The 11,024-nt window shown below is 29.4% G+C and overlaps 4 protein-coding genes across 4 annotated transcripts; 2 read left to right on the forward strand and 2 right to left on the reverse strand.

Annotated features, from left to right (window-relative positions):
* Positions 1-600: 600 nt before the first annotated feature.
* LOC130897144 (3-hydroxyacyl-CoA dehydrogenase type-2) lies at positions 601-2,813 on the reverse strand. Its single transcript, XM_057805811.1, has 5 exons — positions 2,548-2,813; positions 2,068-2,235; positions 1,844-2,008; positions 921-1,158; positions 601-860 (listed from the first exon to the last, which is right to left on the reverse strand). The coding sequence occupies exons 1-5, from the start codon at positions 2,554-2,556 to the stop codon at positions 670-672; spliced, it is 771 nt and encodes a 256-aa protein (XP_057661794.1). The 5' UTR covers positions 2,557-2,813; the 3' UTR covers positions 601-669.
* Positions 2,406-3,961, forward strand: LOC130897142 (uncharacterized). The gene is made up of 2 exons (XM_057805809.1): positions 2,406-2,692; positions 2,773-3,961. The coding sequence occupies exon 2, from the start codon at positions 2,775-2,777 to the stop codon at positions 3,876-3,878; it is 1,104 nt and encodes a 367-aa protein (XP_057661792.1). The 5' UTR covers positions 2,406-2,692; positions 2,773-2,774; the 3' UTR covers positions 3,879-3,961.
* A 1,810-nt stretch (positions 3,962-5,771) lies between these two features.
* On the reverse strand, positions 5,772-7,487 carry LOC130897147 (UDP-N-acetylglucosamine transferase subunit ALG14 homolog). Its single transcript, XM_057805813.1, has 2 exons — positions 7,176-7,487; positions 5,772-7,119 (listed from the first exon to the last, which is right to left on the reverse strand). Exons 1-2 carry the CDS (start codon positions 7,180-7,182, stop codon positions 6,461-6,463), a joined length of 666 nt encoding a protein of 221 aa, XP_057661796.1. The 5' UTR covers positions 7,183-7,487; the 3' UTR covers positions 5,772-6,460.
* An 88-nt stretch (positions 7,488-7,575) lies between these two features.
* Positions 7,576-10,716, forward strand: LOC130897143 (protein ABHD13). The gene is made up of 4 exons (XM_057805810.1): positions 7,576-8,061; positions 8,112-8,537; positions 9,162-9,322; positions 9,908-10,716. The coding sequence occupies exons 1-4, from the start codon at positions 7,902-7,904 to the stop codon at positions 10,220-10,222; spliced, it is 1,062 nt and encodes a 353-aa protein (XP_057661793.1). The 5' UTR covers positions 7,576-7,901; the 3' UTR covers positions 10,223-10,716.
* Positions 10,717-11,024: the final 308 nt, after the last annotated feature.

Consider the following 11,024-nt stretch of genomic DNA (forward strand, 5'->3'; position numbering starts at 1 on the left):
TGACTTTTTGTCTTCTTTGGTTCTATCTCGACGCTCTTTTAATAATGTTGGCACCTCGGAACTACTTGTAAAAAAATAGGTAAGGCGGGTCCGTACCCTTTAATAGGTCTATGAGAGCTATCAGACCCACCATTGCCAGTCAAATTCTTATTCTGCCTTTACGTAACAGTGGACTCTTACCAGTTTCTCATCCAGCCAGATACCAGTTTTGTATGTATTTTTCATGTGATAAATAAAATTTAGGTTGTAGTTTCCAATTCACAAACTAAATTAAATTATTAATTTTAAATTACGGACATTATTCAATTTTGTTTTAGTGAACTATGGCAGTGTCTAAATAGCCGTTAACGTTTTCCTCAATTCCCGTATATATTGAAATAACTATTAATAATTTTATATTTACTCAAAAACTATTATTTTTAAATTTCATTTTGCTAAAAAATTGGAGTGAAACGCCATTTAACGCTTTTATTAACATGAGCATGCACTGCATCGGTAAAAAATCAACGACTCTCAATGAACTTGGTTTTATTGAAAAATGTGTATAGTCGGCCGTTGGATGTTTTTCTACGTATGTCATACAGTGTCCAAGAAAAACAATTATATTTTGAAATTATTATTATTAGAAGGCACTACATTAAATAAAATAAAAATGAATATTGGGAAAAATTAAGGTTGCATCCTTAGAGCTCCATCGAGTCTTATTACTTCCCCATTTAACATAGGATTTTCAATTATACTTTGAACCAGTTGTGCAAATTCATTCGGATTACCCAACCTTTGGGGAAAAGGAACAGATTTAGATAGAAACTGGACTACTTTATCTGGTAAAGCATCAAACAGGGGTGTTTTGAATAAACCTAAAAAAGCAAATATTCGACAAACAAAAACTAAATTAATGGTTGAAGAATTAATTTTACCTGGAGCAATAGTGACAACACGTATTCCCTGACTTGAAAAATCTCTTGCCAGGGGCAAAGTCATTCCAACAATTCCTCCTTTACTAGCCGCATAAGCTGCTTGACCCATTTGACCATCGAATGCTGCTATACTAGCTGTATTAACAATTACACCCCTGCAACCGTTATCGTCTGGTTCATTTTCACCTATTAGTCCTACGGCTAACCTGATTACGTTAAAAGTTCCAATAGTATTCACCTAAAATTCCATTTCTATCTAAATAATTCTTCAATATGAAAAATTGTGTACATTAAAAAATTAATTATTCATACAATTATTAATGTAATCATCAGTGGCGGATTTACAGATTTGCGGCTTCTATTCACCTTTGAAATTCGATATCTTAGTTTACAATTATGAAAACTAAGGTTTTGTGTGAGTTCCTTGATTATTTGAGCGATTGTAGATTGCTTGAGGAACCGTTTTGTCAGGGATATTAGGGGTATAGGATATAAAGAAAAATTATAGTCAAAGTTAAAAATAAATAAGTTTTAAAAGTAACTAAATTTCAATTGTAATATCAGGTTACTATTGCAATATTCTGAATATTCATCATCCTAGTAGTATATTTTATAAAGTCTTAAGCAATTGTTCATGAAGAACGTTTAATTATTTAGTATACTGCATATAATACTACACTACTTGTTAAATTACTTTCCTCTCTGTGTGAACAATCAATTATTTGTAATTCTGTAAGTCGAAATAAAATTTTGAGGAAAATTTGCCGCATCTTGAAAGCTGTCGCTCCAGGCTACAGCCTACTCAGCCTTTTGATGAATCCACCACTGGTAATCATTATTTAAAACTTATTTAACATATTAAAAACATTAAGCTATACTTAATTGAATTTTTTAAATTTGTTACATCTCTTAAATATACTTACACTTAAAACTTTAGTAAAGTCTTCTAAAGAATGAGGTAATTTTTTCTTAAAATTGTAAGTCTTAAAAGCTACACCAATACCAGCACAATTAATAACATTATTCAATTTTCCAAATTTATCTTTAGCTGCTGTTAGGGCATTTTTAACATCATCTTCTGAAGTTACCTACAAAACAAATAAGCAATTTATTTTTTTTTATAATAGAAACATATACAATAATTTACGTTTACTGGTGTGAATAGCACTTTATCTTCATCATAAGTACTTGCTATTTCTTTGCCTTTAGAAGCGGGTAAGTCACAAAGTACAACTCTAGAGCCTTGCTGAACTAAACGTTCTACTGTCGCCTTCCCCAATCCAGATGCACCCCCAGTTACCAAACTAACTGCTCCCTTAAATAAATGAATATTATAACTAAAAATATGTTCATAATTTGCTGAATACTAACTCATCAATAATCTAATAAAATCATTTTTTTTAGGAACATCTTAGGTTCCAGATTTTAGTTACCGACACATTGGTTGCTTAGTAACAACCATTATGAAAATTTTACTAAATACTTTGTTAATCACATTAGTTTAAAATTTAAATATTTCATATTTTTACTGTAATGAAAAGAATAAAATCCAAAACATTCATAAAACATTAAATTTTAGTTATTTTGTGTAAAAACTTAAAATATATAGTGTTCCACATAAACTTACCTTGATCATAGTAAACTTATATATGGTTTAACTTGTTTCTACGAAATACGAAATCTACTTGTTTCCATTCAAGTTACTGGCTATTAATACGTCTGCTGATTACACTAGTTTGTTGAACGAAAGCATTGGCATAATAGGTTTAAAGGTTATATTTGAATTATCATATTTACAAACCTAAAAAACGCTCATTAATATGAATGAGGTTAATGTAGATTAAATTTTTAGGAATGGCGCTTGTAGCGTATGATTACGACAGTGCCAGTGAAAATGAAGAAGAGGACTGGACGAATTCAGCTGATGTCATTAAACGAAATTCTATAAAAATAAATACTTCAGAAGATTCTAAACTAGACAAAAATGATATTGATATTTCAGATGAAGAAGTGGAACCAAACGTTGGGGATTTAAAATCCCATTCAAATATTGAAAATGATACAAAACAGAAAAGTTTGTTCTCTATTCTTCCCGAAACCAAAAAGATTATTCCAGAAGTTGTAGAGGATAAGATTGAAGACTTTATTCCAAAACCTGCGCCTATTTCTACGAAAAAGGAAAAACAAAAGGTAAAAATTACTATTCCATCATTATCACAGTTTGAAGATGATACAGAAGAACCTGAAGCAAAAAAAATCAAATCAACTGTTAAAAGTAGTGGACTGTTAGCTTTATTACCACCAGTCAAAGGAAGTGTTAAGACTAATACTAGTTTTATTCCTAAAGTAGTGGTTAATCAAACTAAACCAATGTCAAATACAACCTCTAATACATTGGTACCTAATGTTATTAGAAAGCAGGTGGAAAGTAAGAGAAACATTAAAACTAAAGTGGTTAATGAAAAAAATAAGGTAGTTTTGAGTGATGCAGAGAGTGACGATGATTTAGATGTACCAGAAACATATGATGATGAGATGTGGGAAAAGATATGTGGAAGACCTAAAAATAAACCAATTATTAAAGAAATAGAAGAAGCACAAACACAAGAGATAATTGATATAGCTCCAGAACCTGAAAAACCATATGAAGGTCTTGATAATCAAGCATTCAAACACTTAGTTGGAAAATCACGAAGGCCTATAGGTAACATCAAATTAATTGATATAAACGAAGAAGAAATTTTACCTGATAAAGATATTTGGATGGCAAAGAGTCTTACAGATCCTGAATTAGCTCCGAAACCTGTAATAGAAAACCCGGTGGATCCAACTAGAAGAAAGAAACACCATATTACATATTTAGCTCAACAAGCTAAAGCTAATGAACAAGAACTGAAGAATCAATGGGCTATTAGTAAAAATAATAAATTTGCCAGTAGGGCTAAATATGGATTTTAAATGTGAAAATTAATTTGAATTACTTATTGTGCTAATAAATTTTTATCTACAACTATTTGTGATAAACGTTTTTACTGTTATCAGTGTGTTTTTAACAATAACTATTTTCATAAGTTGGGGAAGTACTTAGTTATTTTGAAAATAAATGCAGAAAAGCGTAATTATCAAGTAACAAAAATTTTCCAATAAGGGGTACTCACTCCTGGTATTGCATTATTATATTCTATATAAAACGTTAAAAATTTTATTGGGGACAACAAATTATGTTCTTGTTTCATTTACAGTTTTGGTTAGGTTAAGTTGCCCATTGAAATTTTATGCTCTTACAATCAAAACTGAATATTAAATATCATTGATAATATGTTATTGAAATTAAATTAAATCTTAAGTTGATATTTCTCTCTCAAAGATAAAATTGTTTTATATAAGTCACGAACTCGTCCACTGACGTAAACAGTGAAGCAGGCCCTGTTCTATTATGTTGATAGAATTGAAAGTTTGGCGGATGCGCATGGTACAATTTCCAGAAGGACCATTTATATTATGTTTCGTAGGCAATTTCTTCACATTGTTTTTTAAACTTATTTTTTGTTTTATAGAATCAATTTCAAATAAAGCATTTTCAAATGTTCACGATAAATTAGATTTTTCGAACATTCTCATGATTAAAGTGTGTATAAACGAGTCATCCTGAACACGGGATAGACAAGTAAACCAAAGGGTATATTTAAATAAATTATAGATGACGGCTGGTGCATTCCACTAAGCACTTACCATAATCACATTCACGAACTTTCCCGATCTACTTAGTCCCGAGAGTTATAATCGTAAACCCAAATGGAATAGATTATGAGGTGTTTTGAGTTATGAGATAAATAATAAGGAACTTCAAAACAAAAAATAGAGCGATAGCTTTAAAAGATTATGTTATAATACGTAAGATATTGAATTTTTTAGTGGAGTGCTTAACTGATTTACATTAAAGTAAAATCAAAATATCTTTTCTGTAGCGTTAGTAAAATATTTGGGGGTGCGTCACAAGAATGCTTCGAAAGTGCTTATAATATCCCATACCGCATCAAATAATGAGATATATTCTTATGGTTGCAATCTGCGTCTTGACAAGGGTCGTGGTAAACGTTAGTCATAACGTTTTGAGTGACGTTCTCGCTGAGACTATAACGATCATAGTCGCAATGTGGAACGCCCAAAAGAGTATTTCAGCCGCGGTGAACGCTTATTGGAATGCACCCACTGAAGTTTGTTCCAATTGATTCTTATGTGCCAGGAAAGGGTTTCGTGGTGGTTCATCTATGGTTTCGTGCACAAAGTATTTATTACATTAGAAAGAAATTATTGAGTGTACGTTGTTTATGTAAATAACTAGACAATGTAATTAAGAAACTTGGCTCATTTAGAAATACTGTCTGTATGTTATGAGAAATATTTGTAAGGATTTATTTATATTTTTCAATTCTGTTGTCCAATGGAATTTGTATATTTGGTTGTACAATATTTGTTTGGATTTGAATAATATAGAATATTTTTATTGCTCACGATGACGTGTTTAATATAAAAGATAATGGCTTGGTATGAATACATTACCCTACAAGCCTTCTGCTTTAAGTATCATTAATCAATTTTTTAGCAAGGACTCTTTTAAAAAAATTTCTTGATTTTTTGGTGGATTATAGTAAAACAAAATATACTGTATAAGGTAGTTCTTTTTTATTAGTTTATACAGCAGGTACTGGTGGCAGATTTTGTCAATAGTCAGGTTTATACCTTAGAAGGTAGCTTCAAAGGTGTATTGTAAATTAATCCACACCAATAATTTAATGTATACCTATTCATTTCAATCATTTCCATATGTAAATGAAATTTACAAAAAAATTAATACACAGAGACCGTTTTATTATTCAACAAAATTTCACAGTTTGTTAATATTTATAATTCATTATGCAAATATCTTTTTTACAAGCAGTACAGAAATAATTATCCTGTAGGTATAATTAACAATTTAGTTAAGATACAGTGCAAAGGAAGTTGATAGAAGTCAAACTTACACCATATTGAACAGAAACTGACTCTCTTTTAACTCCAGATCATCGAAGGCTATATCCTTAATTTGCTCAAGAACATCAAAACTTGTGGAACAACTACCCCATGTTGTTGGTTTATATTGTTACTGCCTTCACCTGGAAGCCTAAATAACCTTTCATGAAAGTTTGAAAAGATATCGGATCAGAAAGATCAAGATAATATTAGGAACATGATGCACTGATGATGTGAAATAGTAATCTAAGAAAGGAGAGGCAATACACAGGATTAAATAATGTATCGTCATTGTTTATAAGATTCTAGCTATATATTAATCCTTTTGCCTCATTGGCATCAGTTTGAAAGTAATTATAAAGATTTCTTTCAATTTTTAGAATATGTTAATTTAGTGGCATGGTATGAATAAGAAAATACTCTTCAGTTAGAAATGTTCAAAGAGAACTATTATGTCAATCAATTCCAGAAGATTCTTTCAAAAAAACCTGAAATTTATTAGGTATTTCTTAGGCATCCATAATTTTTTACATTAACTGACCAATGTAATCAGCTCTTTTCAGTTTTTTTCTCAAATTTGGCCACTGAACTATGAAATTATCGGCTAAATAAACTAAAATTTTACCAGTTAAAGATAATGTTTTTGTTCGACAAAAACTTTCGATAAAAACGATCTTTGTATCAGTAATAAAAAAAGATTTGAGCAGAAATCCTATAACACATATAGGAATACAAGTACCAGGACCATTACACAATATAAGATCAGGCCTAATTTTTAATACAAGTGGAATGCTATAGAGTATTGAAAATATTGTTGTGAAAATTGAAGTAAAGTATGATTGCTGTACAACTCTGCTTCTCGGAATTTTTTGAATGAAATAATCCTTCTCTCTAAGTTGTGTAGATTTACTTGTTTCAAGTGATTCAACTTTTGTTAAACTAGTAGTGTCAGTTGTTGCAATAATATAGTATCTAGGAGAATACTTCCTGAAATCTAATGTAGATAATAAAGATATCATTTCAGTTGTGTGCCCCCCAGATCCAATACATATTATTGTTTTACAAGGTTCTATTCTCTTATTAGAAGCATATTTGCTGTGACCTGTTGTAATTTTGTGAATTAAAAAGAGTAGTCTTGCAATTACCAATATTATAAATAAGATGCAAAGTTCCACCTTAAGTTGTGCTAAAAAAGACATTAAAGACATTAAAAAATAGATATTTTATATTTTGATTACTTACTTTCCATTTAGTACTGATTTAGTGAAAACATTTAAAAAATATTGTATTTAAATTAGATGTACTTTTTTCTTTGCTAATAGGTTTATCAGCTATTTAAACTGATCGTCAATGCTTTTATTAAATTATTCTTATCAGGAGAATACACTACTTCATTATACCAAAAACTGAAATTGCCGCAATCGTCTGTGTTTTTCTATTAGGGAAATTGCAAAAGAACTACAGCGTTAGTTCATTTTTTCATCCACCTATTTAAGCGATTTGTAACCAATGTGGAAAGTAGATGTATATAATCTTTGACATAAGGTTTGTTACAACCCATCAAAAAACCGTTCTTGGTACGGTGACGATTCTGCGCAATAGAGATTACGTGTTCCAACAAGGCAGTTACCGTTATATGAATGATTCTGTTTTGTGTTCGAACCGGCTTGAGTATCGGTTGTGCCTTGGTTGATAGCAAGTACTGATACAAGAATAGTGCATAACTGGAGATTGCGCAGATAATACAATTTAAACTCTTCTAATAACCGCTCCGAGAACTGTCCAGATTAGCAGATTGGAACAAACCTGTAATGTCATTATAACAATGATAAATATGTCATGTTTGTTTTAAACCTTGTTTATTAAAGTAACCAAGAATTTCTATATTACAGTTTATTCAAAAATGTAAAGTTTTAGTTCGTTTTCTTTGTTATAAATAATTTACAATTAAATTTCAAACATACAATCATGGGAGGTTATGTACCATTTGCGAGAATAACAACAATACTATTTAAGATGCTTTTAAGAGTCTGGGCATATTCTGGACTTGTTCTAGTATTTTGTTGTTTGATTTACTATATGTATGGAGGAATGTTTGCTGTTATATTATTATTTTTTGCTGTCACAGGTAAGGTAATTTCAATGAATTAGACTGATTCAACTATCGTGTTTTTTAAGGTATATTATATCATATTCAAGACAGTTTATTATATAATTCAGAATTGCCTACACATTCACGAGTCTATGTACCGATCCCATCTACATTTAATCTTCCTTACGAAAGTATTACAACAAATACTTCAGATGGGATACAAATTCATATGTATTTCATCTACCAACCAAAAGAAAAAGGGAAGAACTCACCAACAATATTATTTTTCCATGGAAATGCAGGAAACATAGGTCATCGTTTACAAAATTGTGTAGGCTTATACCATAATTTACATTGTAATATCTTATTAGTTGAATATAGGGGATATGGATTATCTGAAGGAGTACCATCAGAAGAAGGTCTTTACATTGATGCTAAAACAAGCCTTGATTATTTAATTAGTAGGAATGATATAAATCATTCACAAATTATAATTTTTGGAAGATCTTTGGGTAAGTTGAAATTTATACTAAGCTAATAAGTATTCAAAATATGAAGGAAAATAATGTTATTTCCTTACTGAACAAACAATTTACACTACAACTACACTATCTGATGCGCTTTAAGAATCCCAGCAGAAAAACCTAGGCCCCTTATCTTTATTTAAACTATTCTGGCATTTAATAATGTCAATGCTTACAAATACATCCAAATTTATTATCTGATATTTTTTAACCATTTTACATTATTTATATTTCATGATTATGACTGACAACGTGCTTGGTTATTAAAATGAGCTATATGCTCTTTAAACCATACATTAACAGATCTCTTAGTCTACCCAACATAATCACTATAGCTTATTTCATAGATACTATTACCAGACAAACAGGATTGAAAGGAACCTGGACAAATTATTCCTATGATGGGTAATTAAAATATTATTTCTACTGGTTTATCAGTAATTTATAATTATCCATAATTTACTGCATAAATCAAAAAATTACCACCAAGAAAATTTAGTTTTAATTTTGGCACCATAGACCAATTAAAATTCTCAATTTATTTATAATGTTATGGATATTTTACAAAATAAAGTCTTTAAAGTAATAATTAAGAGCAACCTTTTTTTACAGGTGGTGCTGTTGCTGTAGATTTAGCAACAAGAGAGGAATATTTAGGAAAAATTTGGTGTTTAATTGTAGAAAATACTTTCACAAGTATACCTGATATGGGAAAAGTTTTACTTGGATGGAGAATACTTCAGTATTTTCCATTATTTTTTTATAAGAATAAAGTAAGTTTCAGACTACTATAACTAATAATTTTAAAACTCGCATTGGTAAAACTAATTATTATTTGTTTGGTCTACCATTTCTCTTTTTTAATACCACTGTTAAATTTTCTTGCACAACTTAGTTTTTCTGCTGTGAATGTCATAACTTTTTCTCCATATTTCTTCAAACGTTCCTTCATTTTTGAAATTCTTCATTGCTTCCTACATTTATTTCCAATTGTGCTCATGCTTTTCTTATTTGTACTTTTCCTATTATTTTTGTTAAATTTTGGGTGTATTCTACTATTGTGTTACATATTTTCATTTCCATGTTTATATCTATATTTTTATGTTCCACTATTGTTTTATTTAGTGGGTAGTGTTTTTTAGTCTTCTTTTCCAGTCTTTTGTTAGTATACTTCTAAAATATTCACATATTGATATTCAAAGTGTTATTCCTCAAATTCAATTTTTATTAAGATATCATCAGTATATATCAGGGTAACCATTTTTACAGTTTCCAAGTAGATAGAAAATCAAATATTGGAAAAAATTAACTTCTATTATTAATGTAGATGGATTTATTCTTTTTTTTTTTTATTTCAGTTTTTGTCATATCAAAAAGTGAAAAATCTTCGAATTCCAACTTTATTCATATCAGGAACAGCAGACTCTTTAGTCCCTCCCCGAATGATGGCAGAACTCCATAATAGATGTGGTAGCGCTAGAAAACAACTTCTTCAAGTACCTGCAGGTACCCACAACGAAACTTGGCTTCTACAAGGGTACTACCGATCCATGGCTGTGTTTTTACAAAGTTGTAGCTTGGATAATATTAATAATAGTAATTTTGATATTAAAGTAGCTAGTGATAAAAATAATAAAAGTGAGAGTGTATGGATTGATGTACAAACAGTTTGAATAGTTTGTAAATTATTCTAATATATGGTGAGGAGTTGTAAATCTCTATTAACGAATATTGGAGTTTGGGATAAATAAAAAGTTCTGTTTCTATTCTTACAACCAAATTTTATTTACAAGAATTAATTCGAGTATAACAGTGCTATCCAAAATTTATAATAGTATTAATAAATTTTAAGTTTTATAAATTGCAAGCTGGAATTTTGTTTATAATTCCATTTTTTCCACTTTCTGTGTTGTTTTTATTATACCTTGTAAAAATTTCGAAAACATTTTTCCGTTCATAGAGATTTAGCAAAAATACCAATTGATATATAAAAGTTTGAATATTTTAATAATTTAATTAAATTTTTGTTAAATTTGCCAAAAAATATTCAATCTGTAAAAAACACAATTTTGTGCACTATAGTTTTACTGAACTTTTTGCATTTGTGTTCTACTATTTTTTAGCATATTTTATAATTTTTTCTTTTAAATAAATCGATTTTAACAAATGCTTTTTTTTACTACAATTGCTAATAATTACAACAAAAAACAATAAGTTTAATAATTAATAATTACCCTTGCAAGCAGGAGAATAGAAAACTATAAAAAATACAAGGAACAAAGAAAGTAAAATATGTGGTAGCTAAAGCAAAGAAATTGAGTTTGACAGACTTTGGTAACAAACTGGAAAAAGATAACAAAGGTAACCACAAATTGTTTTACAAAACAAACAACAAAATCTTTAAGAAAGAGTAGAAAACAAAACTAAATGTACATAAAGGATGAGAATGGTAGAATTTTAACAGAAAAGACAAAA

This window comes from Diorhabda carinulata, chromosome 8 (assembly GCF_026250575.1).
Source record: "Diorhabda carinulata isolate Delta chromosome 8, icDioCari1.1, whole genome shotgun sequence".
Taxonomy (NCBI): Eukaryota; Metazoa; Arthropoda; class Insecta; order Coleoptera; family Chrysomelidae; genus Diorhabda; species Diorhabda carinulata.

Coding starts and splice junctions, on each gene's coding strand:
- LOC130897142 (XM_057805809.1), top strand. CDS start 2,775: ATGGCGCTTGTAGCGTATGATTACGACAGTGCCAGTGAAAATGAAGAA.
- LOC130897144 (XM_057805811.1), bottom strand. Junction 2,009..2,067: donor TGCTATTCACACCAGTAAAC/GTAAATTATTGT, acceptor TTTGTTTTGTAG/GTAACTTCAGAAGATGATGT. Junction 1,159..1,843: donor ACTTTACTAAAGTTTTAAGT/GTAAGTATATTT, acceptor ATGGAATTTTAG/GTGAATACTATTGGAACTTT.
- LOC130897143 (XM_057805810.1), top strand. CDS start 7,902: ATGGGAGGTTATGTACCATTTGCGAGAATAACAACAATACTATTTAAG. Junction 8,062..8,111: donor ATTATTTTTTGCTGTCACAG/GTAAGGTAATTT, acceptor GTGTTTTTTAAG/GTATATTATATCATATTCAA. Junction 8,538..9,161: donor AATTTTTGGAAGATCTTTGG/GTAAGTTGAAAT, acceptor CTTTTTTTACAG/GTGGTGCTGTTGCTGTAGAT.